Here is a 16,490-nt window from a genome sequence, read left to right on the forward strand (position 1 = left end):
TCTCCTCTAGGGGGAAAGACGACAATTACTAGGACGAGTAAATTGGGCCGTTCAAGGTGATGCTCTCTCAACTGCAACAAGCTAGATTATCCCATCTTTTAAGATTACAACATTTAAATTTAATTTGAAAGATTTCTACTCATTAATAATCCAAGAAAGCAAATGTCAAAAACTAATACTTTTAACTGTTACATACAACACTCTGCATTCTAATTTGAATACACATTACTAACTGCTAGATCGTGGGCACCAATAAAGGAGATTTTTAAACTGTCCAAATTGCTTTAAATTTTCTGAATATCAACAGATTCTACCACACTAGAATGAACAGAAATGTGAAATGGTCAGTGCAAAATGCAGCAATGGGCTTGACTGACGAAAGAACATCCACCGTCTCGGTTACCTTGTATTTTATAGCTGCACATATACGCTCCAATATCACAATGTATAGGAAAAAATGCACTGAGGTGATGCGATTTCCCCCACACGGAACCAGAGAGATAAAAATCAAAGTGATCATTCTGGTAGGTGACTAATTGTCACATTGTTTGAAAAAGTTACATTTTCAAAAGTAAATGCCAATTAGCCACCAGATCAAATCGATTCGCATATATTACAATTGCGATGTACATTATCTATAGAAGGTTGTTTCCACCACCCTGCCTGTTAACAATGAGCACTGCTAACATTGGGGAAGTTACTGAGCCCATGAGGAGCTACCACAGGCAGCCAAGGACACTGCATTAACACTAAAATTTTAATTTTGATTAACCCCGCTCCATCAGGTATAATCTCATCAATCCAATGTTATTGCTGAAAGGACAATGAAGCTGGATTGATGAGATTATACCAGAGTACTTCTTTCCTTGGCTAAAGGAAACTGTACATGTTTTTCTTTCTTTTTCTTAAACATGTAACTGTGAATTGGGGCTCATTTATCATGGCCACCAGTGAATAGATCAGAACATAAAAAATGAACTTGAAGCAATTAGAATGCATTTTATAACATGAATACAGGCCTTTGGAAAAAAGCCCCGGAAGGATTTTCGCAACTTGATTTCAGTTACAAGATTCAAAAAGCACAAACACATTTTCTGGTGTTATGTGGGCCAAGTTCTTTGTGGTACTAAAATGATAATTAAAATGAAACTGGCAGGAACCAAGCATAAACTGTTTCATATACATTTAATACATAGTGGTTTTACTTTGCTTCTTGTTCAAGTTGTTCCTCCAGCTGTGCGATCTTGGCCTCCAGTGCAGAAATTGTTGACTTGAATTTGGACTTGACTGATCCCTCCAGCTCTTGCAGTTTGGCTTTTAGTTCCTTATTCTGTCGCTCAAGTTGTTGCCGTGCATTTTCACTCTTCTGTCCAGCACTACGCTCGCTTGCAAGCTCCGAATTCAGACTTTCAACCTGGCATGAAGAAAGTTGAACCAGAACAAATAGGTCACATGTCAGAAATCTAGGACTGCGTGTTTTTTTTTAAATGACCACAATGATTGCCAAGTGTTTCTCCAATACTTTGGCTTTAACTAATGATCTCCAATGGCATTGGGTACTACTTCCTCAGCCAACGCTAATCTATTAGCTCTGTTGTGCATATTTTTAAAAAGATCAGGCATTGGAGCTAGGCAAGAATTAGTGCACAGTATTTTTGCAACCTCAGATTTAATATTAGAGCGCTGATCCAGCAAATTCAGAAAGTAGCTAATACTTTGTATTGAGGTGATTCTTGGAGAACCACTCTTTTACTTTCATTTTATACAAGTTGCTCTGAAATTTTCAAGCAAGCAAGTTAAAAAAAGGCAGCTAATGGAATAAAGTATTGCAATTCAAGATTAAGAGCTAATGACTAAATAAATGGATATTAAAATCCAAGTGCAATGAAATGGAACAAACTTCAAAATGCCTACTGCAGTAAAGGATTTCTAAAGTTTCACCACATTGAACATCATTCTGAACAACTTCTCTTTAATTCCCAATACAGTCCAGTGTCTATGCATAGTTTATGCAACAATAATTTGCAGGCTTACAATATCTTCTTTAACTACATGGACCAAAGGTGAAGCCGAATGCTTTGACCTAGCAACAAACTGCTGTGCACAGCTGAAATCAGTGGATAACCAAATAAGGAAGCCTGGAATAAGAGAAATCAATGCAATGCACTGAACCCATTGCTTAGACCAAAAAAACTCCACTTGATCACAAAAGCTCTCTTACTGATTGATCACTTGAGGAAAGATTCTGGCAAGATTTGCCCCACCCTTCGAAGTAAATCAAGTAAAACTCCAGTGTATCTAAATCAACTTTGCATTAAACATCCAGACCAGTTGGGCAGCAGGTCCCGGCAGCTGAAATTTGTCTCTCTAAGCAAGGATGCCTCCTAACTTTTTGGTTTGCCCCTTTTAGTATGTGGAGGTCACAAGATGAAGAATCCAGCCCACATAAGAGGGGGATGAAGGTTTGATGGGGGACTGGATAGTGTAACTGGTTAGCACACTGACCTTTCGCCTGCTCAGGGCATTCAAAGTAACACTTAGGGCTACACTCTGCAAGGCATTAATAAAAAAGGGCTTCAGTGGCTTGAAACGTCTGACCTGGCAATCTCAGTCCTAAAACTGCATTAATGCTTTAGCGGAGATTTGAAAAAACTGTCCATTCCTCAGATAACAAACAAATGCACAATCTTTGAACTATTCTAAGCTGCAGAAGTCGGCAGCCCCCAAGCATCCCACTAAAGCCAATCGAAAAGCCGCTACTGAAGAGGAACTTGGTGGCTGTACTACACTTCAGTGCAACACTACAAAGAACTCCTAACTTTTCATGTAATTGTATCTCGGGCCTTAACAGCATGACATGATGCGGTGACAAAAAGGTCACTCCACAGGAATACTCACTCATGTGAAAGAGAGACACTGGTTTTCAGGATTCAGTAATAGAGACGAATACTTTGTGAAACTCCTTCAGTGCCTTTGTTGAAAAGTTGCAGCTACTTCATTAAAGTAAACACATTGGAATTAGTAACCAGTAATTATATAAGTGGAATTAGTAAATGATGCTTATATAATTACTGGTTCTAAATTTTCATTGTTTGCAAACTGCTCAACAAATATTAAGCAGATTTATCACTTGTTATACATGATTCATAAGGTAGCAAAAATGCAAAGTAAAATGCTATCAAGGAGGCAATGTATTCAAAACTAAAACACCGATTGCACCACTAATGTTTCCAATGGGAAGATTTACAAGTCAGACCTAGCACAGCAAGAGTAACTTTAACTGCCAATTATCAGTGAAAATCAAACCTGCATCGTGGTTTTTCGGAATCGATCATTGAGGAGCTCCATGTTGCTCTGTTCTTCTTCAAGCTCCTCCTCTAACTGGGCGATACGAGCCTCCAGGCGACGTTTCTCATCCAATAAAGCAGACCTGAGGAATCAGACAGTGGATTACGGGTGGAATTCAGATTCAAGTATAAGCTCCAACATTTACTGAAACCAAATAGATCAGTTCGAGTGGAGACTAGAATCTTCGAGGTTTGCACGGGCTGTTACCTATCTATACCATAGGAGTAGCGCCTCGGTTCTGGGGAACATGCCTGCAAATGGTTGGTACTGCACGTGATGTTCTACACTTGTGTCATAAAACCACACGACCTGTACCAGTTTATTTTGATTTGAAGCTAAGCAGCTATCTAACTGCTTACCCATGCTGCTCCCCCTAAGCTAGCACACTGACCCTTCACCTGCTCAGGTCAGTTATAGCAATGCTTGGGCAGCATTGTTCCAGTTTCCCCTGTGCTCGGAGATAGATTAGTGAGTGTGGTGTATGGAACATGAACAAGTCAAAGAATGAAGATGATTCAAAGCTAGGTAAATCTGTATGCTTCATCTGAAATGTGAAGTAAATGAACATTAGATGGGGCATCCCTGCACAGAAGTTAGGACCTAACAATTTGCTTTTGTAGAACACCTTTAATGTAAACAAGACATCACAAAGCACTTTACAGGAGCGAAAGCTAACTGTGGTGGGCGCAGCAGCTAAATCCAGACAAATGTTTAATATGCGAATATTTCTCCTTGTGGCAGCTTTGCATATGCCTGATTGAGAAATACCCAGAAAGTAACTTCAAAACAAGCGGAAAGATCCTTTAACCTGCTGTTTCTGTTGCCAAAACTTGGAGAAGCAGCCCAACGGAGGAAGTCATTCCTCTTCTGAGTTGTGTAATGGCAGATAAAAGAGTGGGACAATTTCCAGACCCAAATGAAGTTAGAAAACTACCTTGGGTTAAAAACTCTGGGCAGGTCCCAAGGACTGAAATGTAAATTCATTCAAAGAGGTTTGAACTGAGGGTACGTTAATTAGTGAATAGCTAATTTAAGCTCCCAATTGGAAACCAGCAAGGGCATAATTGGGCACAGTTGCAAAAGAGTTGGCATAAAACAGAAAAGCATCACGTGATTGCCCAACAATGTAAAAGTAGATTGAAACAACAGCAACATGGACCTGAATAGAAGCAGGTTTTAAACCATCAAGCAGAAGCTGGAGATACTCCAGAAAAAGTAGGGCATCACAATTTTGCCTTACAAGATCTATTAGTGGCTACCCTGTGAAAAATAACCAAGGTATTATCATAGGGACTAGGAGACACTGATTTAATAGTCCTAGTTTTTCAATAACCAGGGGGTAAGCCATTTAGGACTGAAATGAGGAGGAATTTCTTCACCCAGAGAGTGGTGAACCTGTGGAATTCTCTGCCACAGAGGGCGGTGGAGGCCAGTTAATTAAATATATTCAAGAAGGAGTTAGATATATTTCTTAAGGCTAAAGGGATCAAGGGATATGGGGAGAAGGCAGGAACAGGGTACTGAATTTGGATGATCAGCCATGATCTCATTGAATGGCGGAGCAGGCTCGAAGGGCCGAATGGCCTACTCCTGCTCCTATCTTCTAGGTTTCTATTAATTAGAATAACTATTTGGATGCAATATTTTGGAGAGGCAAGAGTATTCGACCTCTGCTCTTTGCCATGATACCCAAGGAACATTTGGATTAAATGTGAGCAATAGTAACTATGAATAGGCTACTGTATTTTGCACAATTTTCAAAGCCTTGGGAGGACAGGGTGGTATAGATCCAAATATTGAGGTACTGACTTATTTTGGTACAATGAGTCCACAAAGTGCCGAGTGTAAAATTCCAGTAGGTGCCTTTCACCTGTTCGTAGCTGCCTGTTTCAAATTACTGTACTTTTTAGATGGCGGTCAGGAGAGCACAGGATTGGTTGCTGGTGCGATTATACAACCTAACTGAGCCTAGTCTCCAGCAACTTCAACAGGACAAAAAGTGACAATGATGCCGGTTGCGAGGCTTATACAGCTAATAGGAAACTATATGCAGCACTGCCTAGCTGCAATGGCATGATATTTTCATGCACATAACTAGTACATGATTTTGCCAGAATCTATTCAACTAGGGCATATGCCGATGTTGAGTGGAGAATGTTTCCCTCCGAGTTGTATTTGCGTGTGATTTACAGAGTATAGACTTCAATGTCCAGGATTTCTGCTGCTGATTACTGTTTCATGACCTCTGCTGGAAAGCTCCAGCATATAAACATTGGTCAAGGACCAGATCAGGCTCTGTTGCAATGCAGAGTCAAATAGCCCACTGGAACTTGCAGTCTTAGCCTACACAAGGAAAAGAGAGAGCATGACCACTTGGGCCAGGAGCAGTACCGGTACCCGTTGGACAGCACCAGAGGAAAGGAAGGGGAAAACCATCTGGGGAGGAAAGATTCTGGTCTTGGGAGTTATGTAAGCAAACTTGGCTGCCATTTTGCACAAAACAGTCCGCTAAACAGCCATCGGATAAATAACCAGTTAATTTGTGTTTGACAGGGTTGGTTATGGGGAATATTGGCCGGGACACCAGGAAAGTTAAATGCGGCGGTACAGAGGGATCTGGGGCTCCTTGTACATGAATCACAAAAAGTTAGCATGCAGGTACAGCAAGTAATTAGGAAGGCAAATGGAGTGTTGGCCTTTATTGCAAAGGGGGTGGAGTATAAAAGTAGAGAAGTCCTGTTACAACTGTACAGGACGTTGGTGAGACCACACCTGGAGTACTGCGTACAGTTTTGGTCTCCTTATTTAAGGAAGGATATAATTGCATTGGAAGCAGTTCAGAGAAGGTTCACGAGGTTGATTCCGGAGATGAAGGGGTTATCTTAAGAAAGGTTGAGCCTATACTCATTGGAGTTTAGAAGCATGAGGGGAGATCTTATTGAAACAAGATTCTGAAGGTGCTTGACAGGGTAGATGCAGAGAGGATGTTTCCCCTCATGGGGGAATAATTTCAGAATGAGGGCACCCATTTAAATCGGAAATGAGGAGGAATTTCTTCAGAGGGTCATGAATCTTTGGAATTCTCTTCCCCAGGGAGCTGTGGAGGCTGGGTCATTGAATATATTTAAGGTGGAGATAGACAGATTTTTGAATGATAAGGGAATCAAGGGTTATGGGGAGTGGGCAGGGAAGTGGAGTTGAGGCCAAGATCAGATCAGCCATGATCTTATTGAATGGTGGAGCAGGCTCAAGGGGCCAAATGACCTACTCCTACGTCTTGTTATGAAACACAACCACGATTAACTTTCAGGTGGCAACTGAAAGTTACCTGAACAGGGCAACAGGCCAAGTTTGTGCATTTATATCAAAATCTAAATAGGAAGGACACCAGTGCATTTCAGATAAATCTGTAGGCACAGCCAAATAAGCTAAGCGAAAAAAAATCAAATCAACATGCGACTTTTACAATTAAAGACAAACCAGACAATATATTTTGCCAGTAAGTCATAGAAACACACGTCCTTAAGAAAACCATACAACTTAGAATGGTTTAGTTTCTTTAGAAACATCTTACAGCTGGGTATTAAGTTCAGTCAATTGCAAACTCTGGAGATATTATCAGACACAGTCTGCATTGCTGTTGGCACAACATGAATTTCATTTAGATTTAAACTCAGGATTTAATTTGATAGTGCTTTAAATAAACATCTCTCTGTATTAAGTACTGCCGCAATGGACCTGTGCCATGCTTCCTTACTTTCCAGATGCGCTGTTTGCAATTTCATCTGCCAGTTCATCACGTTCCTGCTCTGCATGGCGACGTGCTCGCTCGGAGGCAGCCAGTTCCTGCAAAATTATACAAGTTCAATGCCATGCAAAGCTCACCGCGCAAATCAGTAATTATATTGAATTAAAATAATTTAGCTCCAAGTGCATTAGTCACATGATCATATTGCAATCCAATTAAAAATATGGCCAACTCATAGAAACAGAAGCCCCTCGAGCCTGCTCCGCCATTCAATGAGATCATGGCTGATCATCCAAATTCAGTACCCTGTCCCTGCCTTCTCCCCATATCCCTTGATCCCTTTAGCCTTAAGAAATATATCTAACTCCTTCTTGAATATATTTAATGAATTGGCCTCAACTGCCTTCTGTGGTAGAGAATTCCACAGGTTCACCACTCTGGGTGAAGAAATTCCTCCTCATTTGTGTCATAAATGGCTTACCCCTTATCCTTAGACAGTGACCCCTGGTTCTGGACTCACCGAACATCGGGAACATCCTTCCTGCATCTAGTCTGTCCAGTCCTGTCAGAATTTTAAGTTTCAATGAGATCCCCTCTCATTCTTCTAAACTCCAGCAAGTATAAGCCCAATCACTCCTCAGAAGTCATTCCTGCCATCCCAGGTATCAGCCTGGTGAATCTTCACTGAACTCCTTCCATGGCAAGAACATCCTTCCTCAGATAAGGTGATCAAAACTGCACACAATATTCAAGGTGTGGTCTCACCAAGGCCCTGTACAACTGCAGCAAGACATCCTTGTTCCTGTACTCAAACCCTCTCGCTACGAAGGCCAACAACTCTTCCTCTTGAGCAATTCAATGCTGTGGTAAATCCACAGGGAAATTTTGCACTACATATGAAAAGCAGTGCTCCAAGTTTCATCAACATTAGGCTTTTCATAGGAACATAGGAATAGGAGTGGACCATTCAGCCCCTTGAGCCTGTTCCGTTCAATGAGATAGTGGCTGATCTGTATCCTAACTCCAGCCACCCACCTTGGCTTCATATCCCTTACTACCCTTAGCTAGTAAAAATCTATCGAGCTCAGATTTAAAATTATTAATTAAGCTAGCATCTATTCCTTTTTGTGGGAGAGGGTTGCACACTTCTACCAGTCTGTGTATAGAAGTGTTTCCTAACTTCTCTGCTGAATGGCTTGGCTCTGATTTGAAGGTCGTCATGTCCCTTTGTTGTAGACTCACCCACCAGCGGGAAAAGTTTCTATCGACCCTAATAATTCCTTACAAAGTCCTAAAAATCTCAAACAAATCACTCCTTAAACCTTCTATATTCCAGGGAATACAAGCCTAGTTTATGTAATCTCCTCTCACAATCTAACTCTTGGAGCCCTCATAACATTCTGGTGAATTTGCACTGCACTCCTTCCAAGGCCAATATATCCTAAGGTGCAGTGCCCAGAACTACACAGTACTCCAGATGTGGTCTAACCAGGGCTTTGTATAGCTGTAGCAAAACTTCCTTCCCTTCATATTCTAGCCCTCTAGTTATAAAGGCTAACATTCCATTAGCCTTTGATTTTTTTTTTTTTAATAAACTTGACCATTACATTTTAGAGATCTGTGTACATGGATGCCTAAATCTCTGGACCAACACTGTTCCTAATTAATCACCATTTAAAAAAATACCTGGATTTTTTTTTTTGGTACAAAATGGATGACCTCACACTTGCCTGCGTTAAACTGCATCTGCCACAGTTTTGCCCACTCACTTAATGGCCTGGACTTTGCAGTCGGTACATCAGCGTACTCCAAGTACGCTGTCATACCACCTTTGAAATGGACAGCAAGTTCGGGACTTCCACATTCGAGACATGCGATCTGTCAAACTCCGACATGACCGATCAACTGCACCGATATGGAAATCCTAATTGCTGGCGCAGAGTTGAGCTAGCTGCCCACCAATTACGCCTGAAAATTTTACGGCTGGTGCAAACAGGTATAGCAGCCTGTCTGGTTCCAGTCTGTACAGCGCAAAGGGATACCTGTCAATAAAAAAATGTTCATTTTGGTGAAGATGTTTCCTTTAATGATTATTAGCTGTCTGCAGACTTTGACACAAATGAGAAAAAAATCAGTTCCGCAATGAATATTATTGCATTACTGTATATGAATTGTTTTATTGTGAGGCTCCACAGCAACCTTACTTTCTTCCTTTTTCCAAACTGGAACCAGCTGGCCATGAACCATCTACAGCTAAGAGGGGAGACAAGTGACTTGTGCCCTGGTCTTTCTCCAAAGCCACTCCATTGGAGTCACAATCTAATTGGAGCACCGGCCCACGTGATCCCAGGTACGCTTCTGTACATGGTGCGCCCCTGGGATCTGTGGGCCACTACACTGCCCTCTCTCTATTCTGCAGCGTCTGAGGGGAACTTTTCGTTTGGGCCTCGCAACAGGTAAGTGCGCATTTGGTTCGGATACCAGTGGTGAAATCCTTAATTATGCCACCAACTGCAAAATCTGGGCCAATCTATCAATGTCGCTTTGTAATTTTACGTTCCCATCTTCACTGCTTACTATGCCACCAATCTTTGCAGAAATTTCTATGCATAATTTGATGCTTGCAATTTGATCTGTACAATTAAATATTAAGAGATTTTCATCTGCATAAATACTCCTGGAAACACCAGACAGACTTTAGCTCAGCTAACACCCCAGTACCAGCAATGACCGATAGGTATGTGTATGCACAATGTTAGATTGCATCAACAAACCTCGTGAAGCTGTAGAATTTCTGCCTCCAGACTTTTCAGCTTCTTTTCATTCTCCTTTGACTGAGCGAAGATCTCATCTCTGGAAACACGAGCCTCTTCCAGCTCACGTTGGTAGTCTTTCATCTGTGCCTGAAAAAGTTTGAAGAGAAGGGTTTATTTGAATTCTTTATGCTCAGATTACATATTTGTGTGTTAATCTCTAGAGTGTAAATTTTGAACAGCTATTTTAAATGAAGTGACTAACTATAAATTACAGACATTTCTCTGGGCTACCCTTGAAAATATGCCTTGGATCTTTCCCATAAATATCTCTCGGGTTTTGTAATTTTGCTGTAGAATTACATGGAAAAATTAAGATACGACCAAATTCATCTGTGCTTTGAGTCACAAAATAAAACAACGATTGACAAGAACAAGTTCCATTCTATTTAGGTACAAGTTAGTGCCGGTGCAGAAGGTTGTGGGTTGAAGTCCCATTACGGACTTGGGCACATAATCTAGGCCGATACTGCAGTGCAGTTCTGAGGGACTGCTGCATTATGAAGATGCTGCCTTTCAGATGAAACATTAAACTGATGTGGGTTGCTCCAGTGGGGGTTAAGAAACCCCATGGCATTATTTGGAGAGCGGCAGGAAGTTTCCCTGGTGTCCGGCACAACATCCCTCCCTCAAGCACAACAAAACAGCTTATCTGGCCATTCATTGGCTGCTACTTGCAACTCTACTTCAAAAGTAAGTAAACCACTGCAGTGTGCAGTTTATAAAAGTCATGAACTGTTTAACTGTTAGAGATCAAGATACCTTTGCTCGTAGAAGCAAATTAAGTAATAGTAAAATGTTTTAACACGGATGGTTTACCTGAAGTCTGCGGAGCTGTTTGATTGCCTCATCACGACTCTTGTGCGCTGCTTCAATCTGCGCTTCCAGATCTTTCAGGTCCATCTCCAGTTTCTTCCTTGCAGCAACTGCTTGTGCTCGCTGCTTCCGTTCATCTTCTAGTTCTGCCTCAAGTTCACGAACCTATGGGGAGAATTTACAGAATTAATCGCATGTTCTTCACTGCTCTATTTTCTGCCCCGAAGTCACTGAATCCATATGCAGCCTCCTATAGCAAGGTGACATCGCCTAATAGGTGAACTTCAGACCTAAAGCCACTTAATCCAATGTTAAAAGGTAAAATCACATTTAGATTCATATTTGTTGTCCTTATGGACACCATTATTTTACAGTGCTATTACATTTAGCACCACAACTGTGGACTAGTTTAAATGATAGGAGCATTAATGTTACTTGCCTTAATGAACTGTTAAACAGCTAGGCTAAAAGATGCAATCTCTCAAGACTAAATTCTTGACAATCATTTCAATATTTGGTAGAATTCTTGCTGGTAAATGTTATTTGTGGGGGGAAGAAATAACCATTTTTTGAAGACAGTAGGAATTTTATAAAACTGTACCACCACCAGGAAACTAATCTGAAGCCATTCCAGGTGGTGTTAATACTTGGTGTCGCCGTCAATGAACAGGTTCACTTAAATCTGCTGGTCTACTGCGAGTGTGGCCAATCTCGCACAAAGCACATACGTTGTGCATGTTACCACAAAGTGTAGGCGTGCAGTTACATTCAACTGAACGATATTACAAGACAATTTAAGTTGAACCAAGTACTGCAATTTGTTCGACAACTGAAATCCCAAGATGAGTTTGGATCTTGCTTCAGATGTCTGGTGTGTTATCAACTGGACCGAATGCTAAATGAAGTGTTATTTGCTCTGGGTACTCTAGCACTGAAGTTCGGAGTGACAATACTTATGACCCGGACCTCAAAATACCCATGATGACCAAGTAAGAATACAGGTATTAACCTAAATTGATTTAAATTGTAACTTAATACTGAAGCAATTGGGCTGGAATCCCAAATCCTAAAATCTCAAGTGAATATTGATATAGCTTGTCTAAATTGACTTAATTATGCCAATGTGCATTTATATAGCACCTTTAACGTAGTAAGACATCCCAAGGTGCTTCACAGGAGTATTTTAAGACAAAAAAAATGACACCGAGCCACATAAGGATAAATTAGGGTAGGTGGCCAAAAGCTTGGTCAAAGAGGTAGGTTTTAAGGAGCGTCGTAAAGGAGGAAAGAGGTGTAGAGAGGCGGAGAGGTTTAGGCAGAGAATTCCAGAGCTTAGGGCCCAGGCAACAGAAGGCACGGCCACCAAGGGTTGAGCAATTATAATCAGGGATGCGCACGAGAGCAGGATTAGAGGAGCGCAGATATCTCAGGGGGGGTGGTGTTGGGGGGGGGGGGCTGGAGGAGATTAGAGAGATCGGGGGCGGCGAGGCCATGGAGGGATTGGAAACAAGGATGAGATTTTTGAAATTGAGGCGCTGCTCAACAAGGTGCCAATGTAGGTCAGTGAGCACAGGGCTGATGGGTGAACGGGACTTGGTAAGAGTTAGGACATGAGGTCATCCAAAACTCGGCTGCCCGAGTTTACGTAGGGTGGGATGTGGAAGGCCAGCCAGGAGTGTGTTGGAAGAGTCAAGTCTAGAGGTAACAAAGGCATGGATGAGGGTTTCAGCAGCGGATGAGGGGAGGATGGAGGTGGAAATAGGCAGTCTTTGTTATGCTGCGGCTATGTGGTTGAAAGCTTATTTCAGGGTCAAATATAACACCAAGGTTGTGAACAGTGTGGTTCAGCCTCAAACAGATGTCAGATAAAAACAGTAAATATAAGAACTAGAAAATCTATTGGGGGAAGGAAGGGGGAGGGGTAGCATATCCTGATACTAGAGCCAGGAGTTGTCCTCGTGCAGCCTCTGCAGCTGACCTGAAGTTCTCAGGATCAAGGGGACCGTAAGAGGCAGACCGTTGGTGCATTGGGAGTGCCTAACACTACAGTTGATGGAAAGTCCATGCTCGAGGTTTGGGGGGGGGGGGGGGGGGGGGGGGAGAAAAAAAAGAGAGAGAAGAGGAGAAAGAGGGGCGGCGCGGGGGAAGAGGGTAGCTGGTTCCCCCTCCCTCCCACAGCACCCTGGAAAGAAATCAGTGTTCCTAGTGGTCACTTGTGTAAAGTAAATTCATTTTCTCATGCCCCAATGTTGGTCCAGACTGCCAAGTGGACCCTACATTTACCACTGGTCTGCGCTAACCCTATCCCGGGTCTTAACCGAGACCTCCCAATTTCACTTTTGCATCCTTGGTCTTGTGGGGTGGATGGACGCTCCGCCCACACAAGGCCATGCAGGAAATGGGAGGGTGAGCCTGGAAGCTGGCGTATCAGAGTCGCAGTCAAGTTTGCAGCCATTCCAGTCGACTCCTGCTGACGTTGCGGGGGTTGGGGGGCCACTGGAAAGTTCAACACCTCTATTTTGAATTTTGGCACAGGAGGATATGACAGTTATTACTCCAAGCTGTAGATTTTACCAATTTACCTTGTGATAATATATAGGACAACATTAGAAGGAATGTCTTGCTGGAAGAAGCTGGAGTGCGCTAACTATTTACCTGTTTAACCAACATTCTCCTCTTTTCTTCATTCTGCTCATCCCTGGCCTGCAGATCTCGCTCAAACTGGGCCTTCATGGCCTGCATATTGACCTCCAAACGAAGCTTGGCATCTTCAGTGGCCTGCAGCTCATCCTCCAGCTCCTCGAGCTGAGTCCTCATCTCCTCCACCTGCTGCTCTAGGGCCCGCTTGGACTTTTCCAGTTCATGCACCTACCATTATGGAGACAGCAGCAATCAGACACTGCTATTTATAGACAAACTCCCGATCTACTCCAGTCACAACATTGATTTTCAAGAGCTAGCGCCCGCGGTTGTCATTGCAATAAAGGGACATCACTGAAGCCCATTATTTTCACCAATACTGAGGAAAGTCTCCTCTTCTCTTGCCAATTATAAGATCTCCCATTCCAGTTCTTTGGTACATCAATGCAAACACCTACATGTTTGTGTCACCAGTGTGATGTCAAATAATCTTCAAACCAGCAGGCGTGTATATGTTTATACCACTTCAGCATCAACATTTGATTTGTACTAGTTTTAAATGAGCAACATCACATCAGTACTAAGTTTGTTTGAAACAGGACTAGAGCGTTGGAAACACCCTTCCTGATTTATGTAGTGAAAGAACTAAAATAATCTTAACTAATAGTACTGGACATTAAACTAATCCTGTACTGAAGTCATTAAAATGCAAAATATGTGGGTTTTTTCCCTTTATTCTATGCATATGTACAGATGGCTTAATCAAAGTGCTCATATTCCCAAGGAAGCATGCCCACACAATGGGAATTTAATGGGGTTCTGACTTTAGGCAAGGCTCATGCTGTAAAATGAAAATTCCTATCTACACATGCAGAAATTGAATGTGATTATTCAAGGAATATCTCCTGAAATTGCCACAGTGCCCACTGGGAGAACATCTACACACCTACGCTATTACATTGGTCACCTTATAGGTTTCAAATTAGCATTATTTTATTAGTATTCAATACAGGAAACTCTTATCTGGCACAGCCGGGACCGGCGTGGGTACCGGTTGATCAAAGAGTCCGGATTACAGAGAGGTATACTTACTACGGTACGAAAGCCCCATACATGGCCACAGATCCAGGCGTCCCTGTTGCATGGCAATAGGTGCAGGAACCCCGGTTACACGGCCACTAATATGAAGTTAAACTTACCTGAACCTACTCCTGAATTTTGCTGGTTAAGAGATTTCCAGTTATTTAGGTGCCAGTAAAAAAAAGTGTTTCCTGTATTTAGTATTTATCTTTGTACTGAAGTCGTTCCACAATTCCACATACAAAATAATGGCAGATATAGTAAACTGTCTTGCAATCTTGGTATAATCAAAATAAGGACTTCTGATTCTATTTACTCAGACTGTTTCTAACAAAAATAGTAACTTCACTCATTTGCTCCCTCACCATTGGCCATTCTTAGAATGTCAGCTTTCCAATAGATGCACTTAAGCGGCAATATTTGTGCTATTACATAGGCTGTTACTGCTCACAATTGCATGGTAAAGTTTTTATTTTAAACTTAGTGACAAAACTGCATCCTGCATTACTTAAAATTAGTTTGATACACAAAACTTAAATAAAGTATTTCCCATAACCTCACTGATTGCTTAGTGTGGAGTCCTTTCAAGCTTCAAAAAACCTCAAGGTGACTTGGACAGGTTTTTAATAAACATTCTAATGGAAGTGACAAACTATGTCGTAACAGTAATGCTGCTATTTACAAGACATTTGCTATATAGTAAAATTTTAATCTATATAAATTCTTCATTGTAAAAACTTAACCACTGGTGATTGCACTACTGCTAATCTGAGCCATTATATGAAGGCTAGATTAAATAAAGTACAAACTAATGAAAGTTATATTGCTCGTTCGGCATTATTCAATCAACTTACATTCTTGCCCACATCATCCTTGGAGCTCATCAGGTCCTCCATTTCAGCACGGAGTTGTTTGTTGTGTCTCTCCAGCTCTTCTTTAGCTTCAAGAGCTTCATCCAGAGCTCGGGTTAACGACAGGGTCTTTGTCTCCTTTTCTCTCGCTTCTGCCTCGGCCCTGTCCCTTTCCTCAGCATATCGAGCAGAAATGCTCTTTTCCTCAGCCAACATCTGAAACAGATCAACGTTAATTTGCAGTTGAGAAGAAGCTGCAACAATCCCCAAACTGCAGAAAGATAGTTGTCTATAAATAACATTTACACCAATATATCAAAGTCAGAATTCCATGAAGTGATATTTCAAATTGAATTGTTTTAATGCTATCTAGCTTCTGCCAATTTAGTAATTTCAACAAAATAGCAGTGCAGATTCGCAAAGAACCACTTAAAGTTTAGAGAAATTGTTAAGCTACATAGTTCGAGTGCCAATAGAAATGTATTTTAATGTACATCTTGCTAACCAGTATGCAGAACCATAAAATTGTTGATTCATCTATAATAACTTTGCAGTATTTAAAACCCATTTGTTGCCATTTCACTTGGAGTAAGCTATGTAGTCAAAGGAACGGACCTGATCAAATTTCTTCTGCTTTTTCTCAAGGTTGGAAACAATTTGGCGTTGATGGTCTAGGTCTACCAAAAGATCATCAAGTTCCTGTTGGAGACGGTTTTTGGTCTTCTCCATTTTATCATAGGCCACTGCCTTCTCCTCGAAGCGCTGATTGAGGGCCTCTACATCCTTCTGAAGTTTTCTTTTGGCCTCTTCCAGGCCATCGATGGTCCCCACATCCTCATCCACTTTCTTCTTTGCATCAACCAGCTAAGTTACAAATCAGATCACATACTGCACTTAACTTCCATTTCAGAACTCAGTGAAACACATACTTGTTATGCCATAATTTTACATCTTTGAAATACAAAATCATACCCCAGTTATGACCTAGAATACAATTATAAAAATATTTAAACAGGAAGTTACAGGAAACTTTGTGCTATCCGGCACCGATGGGACCGAGCTGTTGCCGTTCCCTCAAAACTGCCGGACAAACCAGCGTTAATGTTGAAGCATACAGCTCCATATCTGGCAACAAACACTGTTGCTTAGCAACAGCTTCTAAACAGTCGGCCGTACCTTGGAAGCGCCTGTCGC

At 41.6% G+C, this 16,490-nt stretch overlaps 1 protein-coding gene across 2 annotated transcripts in view; it reads right to left on the reverse strand.

Annotated features, from left to right (window-relative positions):
* LOC147102729 (myosin-10) overlaps positions 1-16,490 on the reverse strand; it is a 179,376-nt gene that overhangs the window by 9,487 nt on the left and 153,399 nt on the right. For both annotated transcript variants that reach the window (XM_085963478.1, XM_085963480.1), the window contains 8 exons: positions 15,912-16,160; positions 15,300-15,512; positions 13,381-13,593; positions 10,729-10,890; positions 9,871-9,999; positions 7,106-7,194; positions 3,307-3,430; positions 1,206-1,414 (listed from right to left, as the gene is read on the reverse strand). In XM_085963478.1, the coding sequence (XP_085819604.1) occupies positions 1,206-1,414; positions 3,307-3,430; positions 7,106-7,194; positions 9,871-9,999; positions 10,729-10,890; positions 13,381-13,593; positions 15,300-15,512; positions 15,912-16,160 (1,388 nt within the window). The remainder of the gene's footprint in view (positions 1-1,205; positions 1,415-3,306; positions 3,431-7,105; positions 7,195-9,870; positions 10,000-10,728; positions 10,891-13,380; positions 13,594-15,299; positions 15,513-15,911; positions 16,161-16,490) is intronic.

Source organism: Somniosus microcephalus, chromosome 21 (genome assembly GCF_052327205.1).
Source record: "Somniosus microcephalus isolate GS21.2 chromosome 21, FLI_Smic_1.0, whole genome shotgun sequence".
Lineage (NCBI taxonomy): Eukaryota > Metazoa > Chordata > Chondrichthyes > Squaliformes > Somniosidae > Somniosus > Somniosus microcephalus.